We start from the raw sequence: 21,355 nt of genomic DNA, 5'->3' as shown, positions 1-21,355 counted from the left end.
CTACCTCAAATAGTACCTCAATATCTTAATTTTTTACAGTGTTATATTATTCCTTTCAATTCTATTTGAAACTGACTCAAAACACGTCATATTAACTACTAGACTAGAAACATATTTAGCCTGGAAGTAATTCTGTATCTTCTTTGAATGTATAAATCATAGGTGAACAGAGTTAAGCGGCGCAGCTCTTTATTTTCACAAAGCTCCACATGCTTCATCCACTCCGTGTTTTCCATCAGTCTCATCCGAGGCGCTATCCAGCATTATGTGGACAAAACGATTTAACAGGGCACATTAACTGCAGAAAACAGTGTGGATGGCACGAGATGCAGGCTGCTCCGGGATCATCGTTTCACGGAAAGACCATCACATAACAGCAGGATATGAAATAGCGCTTATAATGAACACTGCGCTTGATGTGGATGAATCCGGCTGGAGATGATGTTGCGTCTGCGGAGTCTCGTAGCTGAAGTGAAGGGATCTTACATCTGTTTATCCAGGGCAAACACACAGGTTAAGTCTGACCTCTCGAAACATCTTTTGACATTATTTCCAGCAAAGAACAGCTGTGTTTGTCATTGAAGACTTCTTGAATTTGACTGACAGATGTCTTATGATGAATGACTGCAGTTGAAGACCTTTGCTGTGACTCTTTTAAGTAGGCTGTAAATATTTCCCATGTGGATTTTATTCTTAAGAACATGTGAATACGGATGAAAGCGCACAGGCGGACTCCACTATGTTCAAGTGCAGGATGCATTTTACCAATCCGAAATGGTAAGTGGTAATGACAATTTTTTAAACGAACTAGCCTATAACAGCCGAATAACAAGTACCGCAAGAAACAGTATGACTCAAGTTGTCAGTTACATTTGCTCTTGGTCAGATAAAGCAGTTGGGTATGATGGAGATTAATATAATGTGCAAGTCTGATTTACAGAAGCCTGTTGTGTCTCAAAACCTAGTGAGCTGCCTACCTAGAACATATTTTTTTGGGTGTTACGAAAAGGTGCATTTACAGACAGCAAATGCATTTAGACAGAAGAAATGATAGATAATGTTAAATAATGTTAAGAAATAAAATATGGAATTATGAATACAAAAACATCAAATGAAGTAGGCTAGCAGAGAATTATAAATGTAAAATATGACAGTTTATTGTACGTTGATTCGTTCATTATCACCCTAAAATAGTTTATTTTCTGACAATGATCGGCTACCTGTACGCTATCCCTCTTGTACAGTGCTACTTTAGTAAATAAATAGACCTAAATGGACAATGAAAATACTGACTTGGATTTAATTATTATTTTATTACTTGTGATAGTCCTATATGTAGACAACAATCAATTTAGCAAGAAGACGGAATAATGGGCTATTAAATACGATTGTACATGATTATTATTATTATTATTAATAGGCTAAAAAGTGGTCATTCCAAACTTGTCCTCCTCGCTCTTAACGATGTCTCTTACTAGTTCGTGGTTCTGGAGACCCTGAGTCCATCTATAGTCATGTATCAGAAGTTTTATGTTCCCCATAAAAGTATACCGAAGTCCTCTGAGGCCATTTGAACATAACCATAATCGTTTCGATTCGAAAGTTTAAGTCAATTAATCAATTAATCATTCTTCTAACATGGCGCTTATATGACCATAGAGAGACGGCGGAGTGATATAATTAAGACAAAAGTAGCACCGGCATATATGATTGTTTCGTGGTCAGTTTTACATAGTTACACTACAGTGGCCATTATTTAGAGATATTTAACCGCTGAATACCGCGATTGACCAATTAGAATCAAGTAGGCCTATTCCAGAGAATGTAATGAAATAATGAAACATATACATACCTAATAGCGAAAATATTTGTCTACATATGGGCAGTGTGAGTGCTTGCCATGCCTCTTGGTAGACCTAGGTTTGAGTCAAGCCCAGGTCATTTTTCTATTCTAGTCCCATCCGTCTCCTGTTGATTTCCTGTCTCTTCTACTGTGTCTATCAATAAAATAGACCATCAGTTCAGTGAACATCACAAGTTAAATTGTGTATGAAATGTCTTCCAAGATGCGATTCGCTGGATTCCGAACACCAAAATCTTTCATGGCCTTTGTGATGAGAAGATGGAAAATCTTACTGGTGCTGAATGTGTTTACGGTGGCTGGCTTCATCACTTTTTGGGGCAAGTGCAATTTACGCACAACCAAAGCTGTTGGTCAACAGGCGGCTGCTGATGCGAGAGGACAGACACATCTGAACGGATCTGCTCAGGAGACAAGCATCACTCATGATGTGCTCTTGAAAAGACTGGGATCACTGGAAGATGTGGTGTACAGACAACTGAATGGTATCTCCTTTATTATCACTAACAACTCCACAAAGTAGCTGTACTGTAATAATTTGTAAAGTCTGACCATAGTATTATTCACAAAAATGCCTTTTCACAGAACAAGAAAGCCATTTAATTGAGTCATTTATGTTGAATAGGCTTGTCCAATTCTCTTGGACTCATCGAAGGTTTTGGAGGCCGAGGTAGAGGAGGTATACCGGCCACACTTACACCGGCAGAAGAAAAGGAGGCTAAATACCTGAGGGAGAAATACGGCTACAATGCATTCTGAGTGACAAAATCTCTCTGGATAGATCTATTCCAGATTATCGGCCCAGCAAGTTAGTGCCAGTGACCTTTTTTTTTTTCTTGAAAATATCTATCGTTTTTTACAGTTACTTGTTGTAATATGGAATTAGTTAACGGACCAGCAAAGATGAAGCATAGTCTTGTATACTTTTTCGTATTTGTCATTTATTAACAAAAATCCATCCAGAATGTTTAGAACCATTTGCATATGAGATTTTCCATATACCAAGACTGGAGAGGAGAAGAGACATTTGCTGTTTATAAGTTCAACTAAATGTAATTGCTACATTGAGAATGTGCAAATAAGCAAAGCAAGAAGTGGCTCTCCTTCTGTTCGGAGGTGATTTGTTTTAACAATAATGAGAAGATCTTCTGTGTATGTCCATGTATGTGTGTTTTTATAGATGCAAAAAGGCCTTTTATCCCCATGACCTGCCACAGATTTCCATTATCTTCATCTTCGTAAATGAGGCGTTGTCCGTCATCCTGCGTTCGGTCCATTCAGCTGTCAACCACACACCCGCTCATCTTCTAAAGGAGATCATCTTGGTGGATGACAACAGTGATGATGGTGAGAAATATAATGTTGGCTTTAATCAACAAGGTACAAAAACATATTTAGTGGTTATTCACATGATTTTCTCTGGTGAACCATAAAATGGTTTGAAAAAATCAAGTCCTCCTGGAAAATTTGTGTTTACCAGTTGGGAAGTCGTAATTCTGTTCAAATCACTTTGATTAGAGCAAGATGGCAATGTACCATTTCTACAAAAAATACAGCAAGGTTTTTTTTTTTTTTTAACTCTGCTTCTACAATGATGAACAACAAATGTGCATCAAGTGTGTTTTTTATTCCATTTCTGAAGAAGATGTAAACTGAATTGTGTAACTGTACAATACTATCAAATAGTATACATTTTAACCAATTTACTGTCAACTACAGATGCTGCACCCATTGTATCCGCCAAGTTTTGTTACTGACATGACCTTAACTCGGAAAACTCTGGGAACAAAGAAAATCCAGAGTTTTCCACTCATAATTATGACATTGTGGTGGCGTTCATGTGCATTCAACTCATAAATACAATCTTTCCGAAAGGACTTGAACACACCATTAGATGGCTGGGTTCTTTTGCTTTGAACCAGTAAGAAACTACCAAATACTCACATCCAACCCCCTATAGCAACTGTATAAGAACACCTTAGAAACCAAATGGCAAATAGAAAATGCAAAAATCTAGTTTCTTAAAGCATTCTGACAGGGTTTAACCCATCGTGCTGTATTTGAGCATGAGTGTCAACAATTATAAACTGGAGTATTTTGCCAAAGCACCCTTTGCTCACGTTGCACATGGTTATGCGTGTCTATTGTATCAAAGTGTGTGCTCAGGCCTTCCCAGAGAGACAGTTCAATTTCCATCACATTGTTGGCATGAGCCGGTGGCGGAGGGCCAACCGTCCATCAGCGCAGGGGGAAAAGCCTGCATTTGCTGAAACGAGGGGGCAGGCGAGCAGCACACCCATTTCTGTCCTCATAATGTCAGTGATTCACGGTTTGTCACTCGGAATGCAGATGACAGTGTTTAACGTGGGGAAAGGGAACACTTTCCAAGAACGTGTTTTCCAGGGGGATGGTGTGGATCCCCGTAGCACAGATCAAAGGCACGTTAGACTTTTGGCGTAGGAGACACATTCCCTCTGGTGTGGTTTAAACACAGCAACGAGCACTCATGCACCATGAAACAAGATTTCTCCCTCTTTACCGTTTATGTGTGTGTGTGTTTATGCATGACAGTGCAACTGAAAGAGCCACTGGAGGAGTATGTCAACAAGCGCTACCCGGGTCTTATCAAAATAGTGCGCAATCAGAAGAGAGAGGGCCTCATCCGTGCTCGCATCGAGGGCTGGAAAGTGGCCACTGGGGAGGTGACTGGCTTCTTTGATGCCCATGTTGAGTTCACGCCTGCATGGTGAGAATTTAGCACTTGTACATGATGCTGCTGGTTTTATAGATGGTCTCACTCTCACCTCGACTCCTCAGGCCTTGTTTACACCTGGTATTAACATCTATATTGGGTGATCTAAACAGAAGTGTTCATCTGAGACAGCTGTTTACAACAGTAGTAACATGCATCTTAAATAGGCTATGTCTCTTGTTACTTCTTGTGAAAGAAGTAGCATAGCCTAACAAATCAGGGGGGAAAAATTTCAAATTTATTTACTAATGAGTTTTAATTGTGTAGAATTTTCCAAAACAGTTATTTCTTTCAAAACCGCACATAACAGATATACAAGTGTAAAACTCAAAACAACAACAACACTTAAACCAGCTTAATGGTTTGATGGTTTTATCTGGATTAAACTGGTTTTAAGATGGTCTCACATCCTGACCAAGCTTGTCTTCAGAAGGTCTATCTGGACTCCCAGCCTTGCAAAACTGGTGTTTAGCTGTTTAGGACCATCTGAAACTGGTTCAATAACCTCTAAAACAAGCCTGAGAACAGCTAAGACCAGCATCTTAATACATACCATCTTAGGCTGATTTAAATGTTTGGTTACACTTTATTTTAAGGTGCCCTTGTTACAGTGTAATTATGCAATTAAGTAATGAGTAATAATAGTAATTAACTACACGTACTCACTATATAATTAGAGTTAGGGTTAAGGTTTTGTTTAGGGTTTAGATGCATGTAACAATGCATAATTGACTGTTATTAAAGGGTTAGTTCACCCCAAAATGAATATTATGTCATTAATTACTCACCCTCATGTCGTTCCAAACTCGTAAGAGTTTCGTTCATCTTCGGAACACAAATGAAGATCTTTTTGATGAAATCTGAGAGCTTTCTGTCCCTCCATTTGGACAGCTCATTTGTGTTGCTTAACCAATGAGGTTCATTCTCGTGTGTTACAAAGCAAGTTTGAGCTTCCGGAAGAGGTTTGTTCTTGTGCATCATTCAGGTTCGGTTGAGCTTCTGCTAATGTTTGCTGATCAATGTTTACTTGTGAGTAAAAGCCTAAATTAAATCTGTTCATTATAAAAAGTAATCGAGTCTCTTCAAAAAATTTGGACTAAACCGCTTGATTCATATGAATTAGTTTTCCAATCTCTTTATGAAGTTTCTGAAGCTTCAAAGTGGTAGTTGCAAAGACAGTCAATGGACGGACAGAAAGCTCTCAGATTTCATCAAAAAAATCTTCATTTGTGTTCCGAACAAAAGTCTTACAGGTTTAGAACGACATGAGGGTGAGTAATTAATGACAGAATTTTCATTTTGGGGTGAACTAACCCTTTATATAGTAACTAGAAAATGTGTAATAGGAAACCGTAAAATAGTGTTACCAAATTTTTTTTTTTTTCAGCATGAAATGTCGTCACATGCTTTTTTCACAACCTACAAATGGGTTTTCTGTAATCAGATCATTAAGCGTTGTGTACCCCGTTCACACCTGTATTAAGTGCTCTGCACTTCTGTTCAGATGAAACAGATTTTAATACTATGCGTAAACAGGGTTCATGTGCTCTCTGTAGGTCCATCTAATTGGCTGATGTGAGGTGAGAAATCAGCCAACACATTCTCAAGCCAGGATTAGATTTAGCTCCACAGCAGAGCTGAAGAAGTGTTATTAGCACTGTGGAAAACAGCTTTGCTTATAATGATCTAACCTCTACATCCCCTTGTCAGGGCTGAACCAGTTCTGTCTAGAATCAAGGAGAACCACAAGAGGATCATCCTGCCATCCATAGATAACATTAAAGACGAGACGTTTGAGCTGGAACGCTATGAGAACTCAGGTCACGGCTATAACTGGGAGCTCTGGTGTATGTACATTAGCCCACCGAAACAGTGGTGGGATGAGGGGGACACTTCTGCACCTATCAGGTATGATCCTACTGGACTTTTCACATTCTGAACGCAATTTTGGGTTTCACATTGTTTATACTATGGGTTTCTAATTAATATTGGGTGGCCAGGTGACAAGAGTTCACCATGTACATGCGTGAACTTTTACATTAGCATTCATATTTGCATACAAGGTTAATAACATTGGTTGGACAAGTACAGCACACAAACAGCGACCAGTTTTAATAGCATGTCCAGCTGTGGAAATGTCACCTCATGTATCTGCTCTAGTCGTCTTAAATTTTCTAGAACATACAAAAAATACAAAGAATAGAAGGAAAATTCACAGGAACAGAGTGCATTGAAAGTTTATGGGTCAGTACAAAGCATATTAATATTTAATGAGGTAAGCTTTGTTTAGTTTGTGACTGGTTTTATGTTGCTAAACAACTTGGCATAATATTCTAGCACAGTATTGTTTCACACTGTGTACCTTTGACATTGCAATTCATCACTGCATTGAATTTCACCCACAGTTAGAAGCAGAGATAATAGTTTCAAAAAATCTAATGCAAGGCTGCAAGTGGTCTTAATACAGTTTAAAAGTGCTTACTATATTCTTTTAAACCCAAAAGTATCTCATATTAAATAAAACACATTTTATTTTTCACTGCAATTTCAAATTATTTTCAATTGTTTATAATTATTTTTCAATATTGACCTTCATTATTTCTTCATTAATTATACAGTATATCAGAGAAAAAACAGCATTGAAAACATACAGTGTAAAATCTATTTTTTAGGACGCCTGCAATGATAGGCTGCTCTTTTGTGGTAAACCGGGAATACTTCGGGGAGCTGGGCCTACTGGACGCTGGGATGGACGTGTATGGAGGCGAAAATATAGAGCTGGGAATCAGGGTTAGTATGCCACCCACATCCCTCCACTAAAGTAGAGCATTCATAACTTAGCCTCCCTACGCTCAGTCCACAGAACCTTCATTTGAAATGTATTTTAGCTTTTTTCCTTTTAAAATTATACTGAAGTTTTATAGGTGTGTGTATATTGTCAAATCCCAGGTTTGGCTGTGTGGGGGCAGCATGGAAGTTCTGCCCTGTTCCAGAGTGGCACATATTGCTAGAACAAAAAAGCCCTACCACAGTAACATCGCCTTTCACACTAGACGCAATGCTCTTCGAGTGGCAGAAGTCTGGATGGACCAATACAAATCGAATGTGTATTTGGCATGGAACCTCCCGATGAAGGTAAACAATTAACACATTTTCAGTATTATAATAATAAACAGTATAACCTTTTGTACTTTCACTTTTTTGTCCCTGCAGAACCATGGTATTGACTTTGGAGACATATCCCAGAGACTAGAGCTCAGGAAAAAACTCCAATGCAAAAGCTTTGAGTGGTATCTTGACAATATCTATCCAGAGATGAGGAGATACAACAACACTCTCTTTTATGGAGAAGTGAGTGTCGCATAAAATGACTAAAGTTGTGGTAAAATTTGCAGTTGTTCTGCAAGATTTTGCAACAGGTTCAGTATGGTCTTGCGGATTCGTAATGTTGACCAACGGAAAGCTGCTGTATGAGCTGACATCTGTGTGAGCTGTGCTTCATACATCGATACACTATTGGCAATAGATACAATAGACAATGGACTTGTTTTGCCTGCAAATGTGACCGCACCTTAACACTGGGTCTCTGATCAACACAGTTGGCACTTGTAAAGGAGGATTTTTTGGAAGAACATTCTTTGCTTAGTTATTGTTAAATGGTTATTTCACCCAAAAATCATTTACTCACCCTCATGTCCTTCAAACCAATATGACAAAAACAAATTTTGAAGAATGTCTTCAGCACACTTTTCCATACAATGAAAGTTAATGGAAACTGGGGCTGTTGAGCTCAAAAAACAGACAAAATCACTTCAAATCAAAAGTGTGCTCTTGTACTATATTCCAAGTCTTTGTATAGTCCAAACAATTGCATAGTGTAAGGCATACATCAAATTTAAAATCATTATTTGGCTAAATCTTACCAATTATCTTACTTCAGCTCTCAAGTTTTATATGCGTTCATTCAAAAGTATTGTCAAGACATGCAATGATTTAATTTTAGTGAAGGTTGTGACACCAAACCGCCGAAACTTACTTGAATTTCAGTCTGTTCTACACACAAAGCTATATGGCATCAGAAGCCTTGGAATATAAGGCTTAAGTCATATGAACCACTTTTGTGAAACTTTTATGGTGCTTTTTTTAATGATTTTTGGAGCTTGACAGCACCAGACGTTCACCGTTCACTTTCCATTGTATAGAAGAAAAAACAATGTGAACATTCTTCAAAATATCTCCTTTTTTTTCACAGAAGAAAGTGATATGGTATCAGGGTGAGTAAAAGATGTGTGAACTATCACTTAAGGGAGGCATTGTTATTTAGGTCTTATAATTAAAAAATGCTTTTTAAAACAGGTTTCATAGTGAGAGAATAACTTTTTAACAAACAAAAAGCAGGCCAAACTATCAGCTGCTTAGTCTTTTTATTGTGTTCTAGATTCGCAATACCAATGTGACCCATCTGTGTGTGGACCAGGGCATAAAGGAAAACCACACAGCAACTCTGCATCCCTGCCATGGCTGGGGTCCTCAGGTAGAGCCACACTCCTCACAGCTATACATCTCCACAGACCTGACCTCCACTAAACCTCTACTCACTCTGCACTCAGGAAATAGGTTACGTCTAGAGGGAGTCTCTTCATGACACAGTTCTCTGCATTCTGTTCATCAGTGGCAACTAAGCAATAAAATGACAAGATGGCGAGAAATAAGAAAACATATCAATTTTCTGTTTTGAATTCAATCTGGAGACCAGATCTAGTCTGGACCAGTTTTCTTATCGGCTCTGGAGCCTGACCCAGCTAATAAGTATAATAAATTAATTGTCATTATGGAAATAGCCATAACTGCCAAAAACTGTCTGGCAAACATCATCAGCTTAGGGTGCCAAAATGCCCCTGAATGACTCAGTGACCCAGTTACCAAATCACTGAATTAAATAAATTCACATTATCCCCTCTGTGGTCTATTTTGTAGCTGGGTCGCTACACTAAGGAGGGTTATCTTTTCCTGGGTCCTCTGGGAAGCACTGGCGAAGATACTCGGTGTGTGGTGGATGATAAAATCAGCAACTACCCACAGCTCCTGAACTGTGAGAAAGTCTCTAGCGTACGCCAGAAAACTTGGCACTTTGCACAGGTGAAAGGGTCGCGTTTTATATAGAGCACTTTGTAAAAATTGTTCTTTTGCCTTTGGTCACTAAAATGATTCTTTTTATTTTTGTTCCCTGAAGAATGAATCAATCATCAACCGAGCTACAGGACGCTGTCTCGAGGTAGTACCAGCTAATGTCTACTTTGGCTATGCTCTGATCCTGCGTTCGTGCACTGGCCAGAAGTGGAACATCAAGAATTTAATGAAACAGGACCAAGGGCAGTGAGTCAGTGCCCTTAGAAAGTTGGGAATCTCAATGGCCTTCATCAAGTGTTTGGGAACTTGAAAAATGATTCAGTTTTGTGGAACTCAAGCTGATCTTGTTCGCGTTTGTTGTGTTTTGGGTCTTACTACATTCCACGTTACAAAAAGATTAAAAGATACTTGAAGCACCATTTAGGTTTCTCAGATTTCCTCCTTTTGGAGAAACTCTAGACATCCGGGAACATTGGATTCCATAAGTTCCAGCAAGAACTCTAAAGAACATCAACGGTTCCTAAAGTAACCTCAGCGCAATGAAAAGATTTTGAGGCACTTGAACTATACATCGATCAGGCATAACATTATGACCACTGACAGGTGAAGTGAATAACACTGATTATCTCTTCATCACGGCACCTGTTAGTGGGTGGGATATATTAGGCAGCAAGTGAGCATTTTGTCCTCAAAGTTGATGTGTTAGAAGCAGGAAAAATGGGCAAGCACAAGGATTTGAGCGAGTTTGACAAGGACCAAATTGTGATGGCTAGACAACTGGGTCAGAGCATCCCCAAAACTGCAGCTCTTGTGGGGTGTTCCTGGTCTGCAGTGGTCAGTATCTATCAAAAGTGGTTCAAGGAAGAAACAGTGGGGAACCGGCGACAGGGTCATAGGCAGCCAAGGCTCCTTGATGCACAAGGCCCGTGTGGTCCAACAGACAAGCTACTGTAGCTCAAATTGCTGAAGAAGTTAATGCTGGTCCTGATAGAAAGGTGTCAGAATACACAGTGCATCGCAGTTTGTTGCGTATGGGGCTGCATAGCCGCAGACCAGTCAGGGTGCCCATGCTGACCCCTGTCCACCGCCTAAAGCGCCAACAGTGGACACGTGAGCATCAGAACTAGACCACAGAGCAATGGAAGAAGGTGGCCTGGTCTGATGAATCACGTTTTCTTTTACATCACGTGGATGGCCGGGTGCGTGTGCGTCACTTACCTGGGGAACACATGGCACCAGGATGCACTATGGGAAGAAGGGAAGTCGGCGGAGGCAGTGTGATGCTTTGAGCAATGTTCTGCTGGGAAACCTTGGGTCCTGCTATCCATGTGGATGATACTTTAACACGTACCACCTACCTAAGCATTGCTGCAGACCATATACACCCTTTCATGGAATCGGTAATTGCTGGTGGATGTGACCTCTTTCAGCAGGATAATGCACCCTGCCACAAAGCAAAAATGGTTCAGGATGGTTTGAGGAGCACAACAAAGAGTTTGAGGTGTTGACTTGGCCTCCAAATTCCCCAGGTCTCAATCCAATCGAGCATCTGTGGGATGCGCTGAACAAACAAGTCAGATCTATGGAGGCTTCACCTCGCAACTTACAGGACTTAAAGGATCTGCTGCTAACATTTTGCTGCCAGATACCACAGCACAACTTCAGGGGTCAAGTGCAGTCCATGCCTCGATGGGTCAGGGCTGTTTTGGCAGCAAAAGGGGGACCGACACAATATTAGGAAGGTGGTCAAAATGTTATGCCTGATCGGTGTATGTTGAAGTTCCTAAAGTTTGCAATAGGATATTTGATGTTCAACCATGAGAACAACTATGTGACTCAAGTTTTGAGTGCTGAAACCAAAATGACAATTAAACGTTGTAAATGATTGACTGCTGTATTGCAAATACTCTATACATTATTGTATGCATCATTTAAGCCTACTCTTAAATTAAATACATGAAAATTTAGTTCCTATCTTGGAAAACAGCTTTATTTAGACTTCATTTTTTAGTATTATTGAGTTGTATTTCTTCTTCCATTCTCTTGTTTTTAAGTTCCCACTGTAAGTGGCTATGGATCCCAGTCTGCTTTCTGTTTTAATAAGCTGTCTGCTCTGGAAATATGTTATTTATCGCATATTTGTATACAGTAACCCTTGACAAGAATGGCATTATGATATGTGCACAGTTTAATAGTAACTATGGTAACTGAGCTCTATCTTCTGCTGAATGGTTCCTGTAGTAGTCATACCGGTATTTTGAACCATACTCTAAAGCAACAAGGCCAGTATGTAGGCGAAGGGAATATGGGAAAATGATCGGCAGGGATTGTCGACCAAGTTACACAAGAACACTTTAAATGAGTGATAAACTGTACATGTAACTACATTTTCCTTAGATGTTGTTGCACCCATACGTCTTCCATTTTGAATAGGACTGATTTGAATAAAATGGTGAACTGCAGAGTTGTAGAGCTCAGTGTCTAAAAGGGAAGTTTAATGCCCTATATAAGTACCACAATTGCTACTTTACCTGAGGAACTGTTGGCAGCGACACAGCGGTATATCTAAAGATCAAAGTTGCCCTCCACAAAATCATTTTAGGGTGTCATTTGAAGATTTGTGGCAAACACTACAATGTTCCAGTGACAGGAGGTTGATGTGCTACTAAGAGACTGGTCTGACGTGTCAGAAAGCACCAGCTGAGCTTCCTCACGCAACAAACCTTCCTTCAGCAATGGTAAGACTGTTCTAACTTAAAAGAGCATCAACTGTGCATACTAATCGACCCTCTGAGCGCCTCCCACCACTGAGCCAAACCTCTCCTGCTGTGATGCTTCAGGCTCTCTGACTGACAACTCCCAGTCATGTGAGCCGTGCCACATGTTTGAGGGCTGTTAAATATTCAACCGCTGTTTATTATGCATTTACATCTCGAATTAGGGCAAATATTCTGTTTCATCTCTCCATATTAAACAACTCTGGCAGCTTTATAGACAGCTCTGCTGTATATCGGTTTATGGATTTTCTTTGTTGTATTGGCTTGTTTCATTTTATGGTAAGCTGTGAAGCAGTGAGTAATTGTAGTGGTTCATAGCTCTCAAATACACATAATGACTTTGGAGTTCATAGCACAAGAGTAAATAATTAAAAAAAGATGATACGCCTCCATAGTTCATCACGGTTAATATTGATCATCATGACTCATTACTGGCTCATTAACTTAGTGATTCACCCTCAGAGCTGAGAGATATGGCTTATGTTTGTGAATAAGCGCTTTATTTTTTTTGGCAAAAAATCCTCACTTACCACCATTTGTGTTTGTGCTGTCAGTGAAAGTTAGTTCCGGTGCTCAAATTTAATTGGAAGAGCGCGTCCCAAACGCGGTCAACTCACTGGCATTGCACACTGGACGCGCACATTCTATTGTCAGTTTGTGGTGAAAAATATTATGTTTAAGGACATTATGAAATCAAAATAATGTCTGTATTGTACGTTATGTTTTGACTGTACACTGTACAATTAAAAACAATCGTTCGTTGCTATCCTCAGTCACTGAACATTTTACCTCAGGGCGTACGTTAACTGAATTAATTGAGAATCTCACCTGAAAATCCGATAATATCAGCTATCTTCCTCCACTACGTATTTTGTCTTTAAAGATTCTGATGTTCGTGGCATACAATTCAGGATATTTCACAACTCCATTGAGTTTTTAGTCGACGTTTTCGTTATCCCTACGCTACTGAAGTACGGTTAACTCTAAAAGTGTGTTATGACCTGGTACCTCCAGTAGGTGGAAGCACACGACAGTGAATGTAAGTACAACAGGCAAGTATATACTTTTGCACTCAGGTAGTGTATGGAAAAAATGGCAAAACAAAAGAAAAATTAGAAAGGCCTATACATTTTTCCCTATGTTTAGACTTTATTCAAGCTGTAAACTATCTTGCAGCACAGGGTGAAGTCAGTATGTTCATTTATGACGATATGGGACACATATAATGTAATTTAATAGAAAACTATGTTAGTGGCGCCCTGTGGCGTGGCAGGATTTTGAACAGCGTCCGGTGTGTGTACACTCAGAGAATAAAATGTGTTCGAATTTTAAAGACGTGGCACGGCTCTGCGCTTCTATGCCAGTGTGCGACCCCCTTTACTGAATTTGGACTTTTCACTGTTTGACCACACCTTTGTTGCTAGCTCCAGCATTTAGTGATAGGCAGGGGCGCCTCTAGGGTGGTGGTGAATCATTCACTCACCCAATTCTTTCAAAACTCTGATTCATTCAAGTCCAAAACCCTGTTGCCGTGTGTTGCGGTTAATTCTGCTGTGGCCTCCTTTGGAACTATTTTCATCGGTGGAGGAAAAATAGACAATTGTAAAGTAATTGGCAATGATGGGTCTAAAATCTAAGTTAACTAAGCTGCGTCCTTGTGACAGTGGAACAATATCGATTTTACGTCCATCTATTCAAATCATGCACTCATAATAAAGCGGACCATTTGTTTTTACAGTACTGCATTGGTCATGATGATACACAGTGCAACAAAAACAGTATTATTAATAGAGCCTGATCAATAGTGTGTTAACAGTGCAATATGTCTTATGTTTATTTTTTAGGAAACAGTAGGGAATCAGTGAAGATGCCACAAATATTACAAAAATGCTTTTTATTGCATAAACTCTATGCATTTGTCCTGTACATATTTGATTATGTATATTAAAATCATCTATGGGCAGCTTGCAACAAGCTAGTCTCAAACTACATAGCTAAATATTCTGCATGCAAAGTGTACAGATCTATCATTAAGTGAATATGGTTATATACATTTTTTTTTTTTTTTTACAATTAAATTCAATGCCACATATAATCACCCTTTTTTCCAAACCCTAAAATCTTCATTTGAAATACAACCCACTTTAAATACGGAACTCATTTATACACTTTGCACATTATTGTCTTAATTATTAAAAAGGCTGTTTCATAATAGTGTCTTTAGCCTAAATAGGATAATGACATAAACTGAAATAATTGGCTGTGTAATTATTCATTAACATTCATAAATTTCTAAAACCCCAATCCAATCCGCCAACTCCAAAATATAATTAATGTATTTTATTTTTACATTCACCACATAATTGTGGAGATCAAAATAATCTAAATATGCAAACACATAATATATATTATTTTATCAACCCATCCAGATCTTTAGTTGAATGCTACAAGCTAATGTTACATTCTGGATCAGACAAGGACAGTATGAGGACAAACACAATGAATTCATCAGTTCAAACATTAACCACCAGGTGTCGCCATTGTACCAAAATGAAATGTGCACATGGATCAACATTTGAGTGAGGAAAAAAGGGTTGGACTAACATTATACCTTTATAATTTCAGTGTATGCAGCTTTATTCTCTTCAGTACACCTGTGCAGACAAATATGGCTTTAGTCAGAACGGAGAGCTGGCAGACATGTATTGTTTTCAGCCAGCCCCTCAGTAGGCCTGACAAGATCTGTGCAGAATGTACTGTTTTAAACTATCATGCACAAACAGAAAACACACATGTAAAGCTCTATTTACAGAGTTCTGTTCATTCACATGCATTATAAAGTAGAAGCAGACCTCAGGAAACATGGTGGAGAACATATACCAGTGTGTTTTCTACAGGTGTCCAGAGGAGACTGACATTCATGAAACACAAAGAAAAGAACTGCATCAGGCACAGTTTTAGCCTTCGCACCTGTGTGAAAGATACAATCATCTTCCAGAATCATTCTTTTCCTTTTTACAATCCCGTTTTCTAAGACTTGAAGCATCTTCGTTACATTTCTGTGGCTGTACACATCTTTTGAAACATCAACAATGCAATGCTACCGTGGCTTTAATGCAGACACAGAGATTTAGATGCAATATGAACATGTACAAGTGAAGGATGTCTGCAATGCAGCTCAAAAAAGGACACTGACAAAATAAAAAGAAAGTAATTGAAAGCTTTTTCTGGTGGGTTTGGGCGTATGGTTGATGGGAGTAAAACACTGCCCCTAGTAAAACAACCCAAGCTCATCCACTAGATAAATCTGAGAGCCATCATAAACCTTTCAGAAATGCTGAAAATGTGCATCTCGACAAGTATAACCCTTGAAACAGCAATAACTGGCCATAAAGTACCATTAAGCCACATTAACCACCTTGAAGTACTGCAAACTACAAGCAAGCACACATTTTGTTCTCCACACACTAGTTTGAGACGGAACCTGCCGACATTTTATGATCTAATTTTGGCAGAAAATATTTGGAACGGATTTAAATTGGGTAAAATGTGTTAAAAAGACCTGAGAGTATTCTACAGTCTTATTGGTAGTTGAAAGCATAATCAAATTAGCTAAAATAGTTTTCTTTCATCAGTATCTTTCTTTTGTTTTCCATTAAAAATATCTAAATACTCTTAAAACAAGATACATTTAGTGTATAAAATAACATATACTACTATATATACACATTCATAATATATCATATAAAACTGTATCATTATTTTAATTTAGCTTCTCAAGTAAATGCATCTTCTTTTAATTCGCTAAATAAGAAATCGTTCTTGTTTTAGTATTGACTAATCGATTGACTAATTTGTTCACTCATTTTATTAAAAATTGTGGCCACGAAATAAGAATTCATTCCCACGACTTAATTCGTTCCCTCGTTTTAGTAAATTGTGGCCACGTTGAACTAATTCGTACCCTTATTTTACTTTAAAGCAGGGTTGTCTGATCCTGCTCCTGGAGGGCCACTGTCCTGCAGAGTTTAGCTTCAACCCTAATTAAACACACCTGAACCAGCTAATCAAGGTCTTACTATAGGCTAGAAACTTCTAGGCAGGTGTGTTGAGGCAAGTTGGAGCTAAACTCTGCAGGACAGTGGCCCTCCAGGACCAAGTTTAGACACTCCTGAACTAAAGGGATCAAATTATTACACTGTGGCCACGATTTAGTAAAACGAAAGAATGAATTATTGTATTGTGCACACAATTTACTCAAAACAATGAAATAAATTAGTAAAACGTGCTGACGTATTAGTAAGTCATGGGAATTGTTAAATTCATGACCACAATATACATATTTTTTCCCCCTTTATGACATGTGCGGGTCTCCGTAGTTTTCCACTGAAACATATTAAAAAATAAAAAATAAACTTCAGAAGTATTTTTTTAAAAGATCATATAATCGTGTAAGAATTAAGTTTATGATATTTAATTAAATATATAATTGTTTATATTATATATATATATTAAAGTGTATAAATATCCATATTTATGCAATTTTGCAAAGTAAATAATGTTTTAAGAATGTTTAGATATTTTTACACTGAAAGCAACACAAAATACAGCGAAATTTTTTTTTTTTTTTTGCAATTACATTAATGCATTTGGTAGACTCTTTTATCCAAAGCAACCTACAATGCATTCAAGATATACATTTTATAAGTATGTGCATTCCCTAGGAATCAAACCAGTTTCAAGTGCCATGCTCTACCAGTGTGTACAAAATTGTTGGAACAATCAGGGAAATGGTGGGGAATGAGTACACTCTAAAAAAATGCTGGGTTAAAAACAACCCAAGTTGGGTTAATTATGGACAAACCTAGCGATTGGGTTGTTTTGACCCAGCGGTTGGGTTAAATGTTTGCCCAACCCGCTGGGTAGTTTTATTTAACCCAACTATTGTTTAAAAATTACAGTATCACTTTAGTTTTGGGTCCAATTCTCACTATTAACTAGGTGTTTATTAGCATGCATATTACTAGGATATTGGCCGTTTATTAGTACTTATAAAGCACATATTAATGCCTTATTCTGCATGACCATATTCTACATCCCTTAATCCTACCCAATACCTAAACTTAACTACCTTACTACCTATTAATAAGCAGTATTTAGGAGTTTATTCAAGCAAAAGTCGTAGTTAATAGTGAGCATTGGACCCTAATCAAAAGTGAGACCAAAATTACTATATGGCTGGCTTAAAATGAACCCAAAATAGGTTGAAAATTAAAAATCAGACACATAATTAGTAGAGGCAACAGTAATAATCAAAAGGTGAACATTTCTTAATATGCAATTTAATAAATGTTTATTATATAATTTTTATTTATTAAGCATATTAATAAATGTTCATTTCCAACTTATTTTGCGTTCATTTTAGGTGAGCAATATAGTTATTTTTAAACAATAATTGAGTGAAATAAAACTACCCAGCAGGTTGGGTCAAACATATAACCCAACCGCTTGGTTAATACAACTCAATCACTGGGTTTGTCCATATTTAACCCAACTTGGGTTATTTTTAACCCAGCATTTTTTAAAGTGTAGAACTTCTGAATGATGGTAGTTCTAATTCTGTTGAAATCTGTGTAACTTTCTGTGGCGTTTCAATATTTCGCGTGGACGTGCTCATTACAAACCACTTCAGAAAAAGCATGGTAAGATCGCACAATCAAATAGCAGAACACATTCGAAATTATCAAAACTATGAATCAGGCTCATGGATTTTTGGAGCTGATGACTATAAATTTAATTATGGACTACAACGAATGCTCCTTCCCCAGCCTCCCACCATCCCCTAAGCCAGAAAAGCACTCTGGCAAGAGCAGACATAAATAGTCTCCGGAGTGGATGCTGTAACTCTCCCTCCACAAAGGTGTAATGAGTTGCCAATTACTTTTGCCTTCCTACATCGACAGCAGGCCCAAACCCAGCAGAAGCTCATCAGCAAATCCCTTCTGAAATATCTGGAGCCACGGAGGAGACAGTGTCGCAGGAGAGGTGCTTATGAACTCCTGCGTGTTATTGCATTAGGGAACAGAGGTGGCACGAAAAGCAGAAAGTCAGCCCTTTAAAGTCCCTGCCTGAGAGATGAGGCCCCGTGTAACATGCTGGCTTGGCTCGCCGTACACTTCCTGTGTCTCTTGGTCCGCGTGGAAAAGTAACAGGAGAATACAAATAAAAAAAGAATAAAAAGCTCCTCTTTTCAGTAGTGAGGTGTTTGGTTTTGTTTCTCGAGTGTTAGTTTTCAACAACTTCATCGACAGACATGCACATGCAGGCTCGGCCCCGCTCACAGTGGTGTCGCTACTCCATGCCGTTGCGCAGCATCTGATTGGCCGCGATGAGCATGACGCTGATGATGAAGGCCATGGCGAAAGCGCATATCAGGCTCTTGCGCACGCACGTCTGTCGATTCTTCTTTTTGGGATGAACTGCAATGACACAAAAACAGCAATTAATCCTGAGATCCTCAGGAAAACAACAGAAACAGTTAGCGATTAGCATATTTGCTAATCTGAATGCTTTTTCTACTTGTGTCTGAAAGTGTAGGTGTCGATTTGCATTCTAGGCGACCGCCTTTCATCTGCCAATCTGACCCGTCTAAATAAAGCAGCTTTTCTTGCGCAGCTGCGAGGTGGAGACGTTTCGCTGGGGCTTGAGGTTCACCTGAGCACATGTGGCTGCTCGGCTCACAAGCGTGGGGTGACAGTGGGGTCTGGGCTGAGAATAGAGCCAGTTATTAGGTGCTTCTGGAACACACAGTGAGACAGATTGTGTGCCAGTCTCACCCTGTGATATCATTTTCCGCTCCAGTCCTCCTTCCGGCACAGAGCGCTAGTCAGCAAGTCCCGCCCCCTGCAGCCAATCCCTGGCCTGGTTACGGCAGAGCGGAGGCACAATAATGAGCAAACGTGTGTTTTGCTAAAGAGAACTTTCGATTTTGCCCCACTCTTCCTTTCCAAATGGCAGCAGATAAAAGTCAAGATAAAATGTCTCGCAGCATGCTCAGCATGTTTTGAACTTCAAAAAGTCTCGACAGTACTGCAACCCTCTTGTGAAAAAGAAGTATGGTTAATTGTATTGAATGTGCACTTGTAGTGTATTTCAGTTCTTAAAAGCATATTCTTAAGGCATCTTAAGTGTACTTAAAGAGAGTACACTTTCATGACTTGATACACTTACATTTAAAAAAAAAAGTGCAATAATGTCAAAGTAATGTACAATAATGTCAAATTGAAAGTTACTTTAAAGTAAAACATGTTCCTGGATCGACATATTTTGTTGATCCTGGAACATAATTCCTGTCCAAAAATTCTGTCCTAACCCTATTCCTAAAACTAAACCTAACCGTATCCATAACTTATCTCTAAAACCAGAGGGAAAATAACACTGATGTAGAAGTACCTAACCCTGGTTGTAAGCCTAAACTTGACATTAACTGTAAACCTATCCCTCAAATTTGATTGGTTGATTGGAATTTTGTTCCAGGATCAACAGGGATGTTGATCCAGGAACTTTTCCTACATGGTAAAACCACAATATCACAGTTAATATATTTTAAAATACTAAATTGCAACTTCATTATTACAAATTAATTACAAATATATTTAAACACGACATACAAGTATCAATAGGGATGACATTAAAGCATATTTTTAAGTTTACTATAAATTCTTACAGTCAGAACATTCAGCAGTACACTTAAGTCCTATTTTAAAGGTTAGTTCACACAAAAATGAAATTTCTATCATTAATTACTCACCCTCATGTCGTTCCTAACCCCTTTGTTCATCTTCAGAACACAAATTAAGATCTTTTTGATGAAATCCGAGCGCTCTCTGACTCCTCCATAGACAGCAATTTAATTACTACTGTCAAGGTAATTATTCAACTGTTAAATAAAGTTGTGATTTTTGTTTTGTTTTTGCACACAAAAAGTATTCTCTTTACTTTATAACATTAAGGTTGAACCACTGTAGTGACATGGACTATTTTAACGATCTCTTTACTACCTGGGGGATCAGAAACCTCTCGGATTTCATCAAAAATATCTTAATTTGTGTTCCGAAGATGAACAAAGGTCTTACGGGTTTAGAACGACATGATGGTGTGTAATTATTAATGACAGAAATTTCATTTATGGGTGAACTAACCCTTTAAGTATGCCATTTCTGCTAAATGCTAATCTGTTAGCACTTCTGTTAGTCTCAATGGCAGTTGCTTGGCTAGTTCTAAAACACATCATATAGTTTTTGTTAAAGAGACTCTCTGGATACATTAACATAGTCTCAGTGTGTGGTCTGTTGACAACACCTAAGCTCGGCCCAGGTGCCTCCATGAATGATTCATAAAGACACAGAGGGCTCAACAGAAGGTGTGGATGAGTGTCGCTTTAGCGCTGTGGACATCTGTTACTGCTGGTAGGACAGAAACTTACGCCGTTGGCATGAGGGATGTGCTTGACCCCTGCAATGGTAACACTTTGCTAGTGTGGTCCATACGCCAACATACTGAACATTCATACACTGGAATCATAACACTTAAGTGCACTAAGTAACTACATGGCTAGTGTACACTGTACAAAACAGTAAAAAACAACACACTGCATAGAATACTTAATCCCACAATGCAGTGTGCTCGACTTTGACCTTCCATTTGCAGAGATAATAACTAGACAACACTTTCTGAAAGAAACATACATGATGTGGCATAAAATTCTTTCTAATGTTAATTAGTTAATATGCAACATATCTTATACTATTTGACGTAGGATACCATTTAAAAACA

At 38.6% G+C, this 21,355-nt stretch overlaps 2 protein-coding genes across 3 annotated transcripts in view; one reads left to right on the top strand and one right to left on the bottom strand.

Moving 5' to 3' along the window:
• The first annotated feature begins 208 nt into the window (after positions 1-208).
• galnt17 (polypeptide N-acetylgalactosaminyltransferase 17) lies at positions 209-12,215 on the top strand. Its single transcript, XM_051861950.1, is given in 13 exon segments — positions 209-777; positions 2,067-2,346; positions 2,487-2,612; positions 2,615-2,669; positions 3,042-3,208; positions 4,433-4,607; positions 6,324-6,521; positions 7,286-7,403; positions 7,563-7,748; positions 7,827-7,964; positions 9,052-9,147; positions 9,591-9,752; positions 9,847-12,215. Coding segments are annotated over 13 exon segments (1,851 nt in total). The 5' UTR covers positions 209-774; the 3' UTR covers positions 9,994-12,215.
• Positions 12,216-14,397: 2,182 nt separating this feature from the next.
• The window catches only part of caln1 (calneuron 1), a 52,239-nt gene continuing 45,281 nt past the window's right edge, over positions 14,398-21,355 (bottom strand). For both annotated transcript variants that reach the window (XM_051863736.1, XM_051863735.1), the window contains exon 6: positions 14,398-18,999. In XM_051863736.1, the coding sequence (XP_051719696.1) occupies positions 18,872-18,999 (128 nt within the window). In that variant the 3' untranslated portion in view covers positions 14,398-18,871. The remainder of the gene's footprint in view (positions 19,000-21,355) is intronic.

The sequence above is a fragment of the Ctenopharyngodon idella genome, chromosome 15 (assembly GCF_019924925.1).
Source record: "Ctenopharyngodon idella isolate HZGC_01 chromosome 15, HZGC01, whole genome shotgun sequence".
In the NCBI taxonomy this organism is placed as follows: Eukaryota; Metazoa; Chordata; class Actinopteri; order Cypriniformes; family Xenocyprididae; genus Ctenopharyngodon; species Ctenopharyngodon idella.
This window is presented reverse-complemented; position numbering and strand designations above follow the sequence as displayed.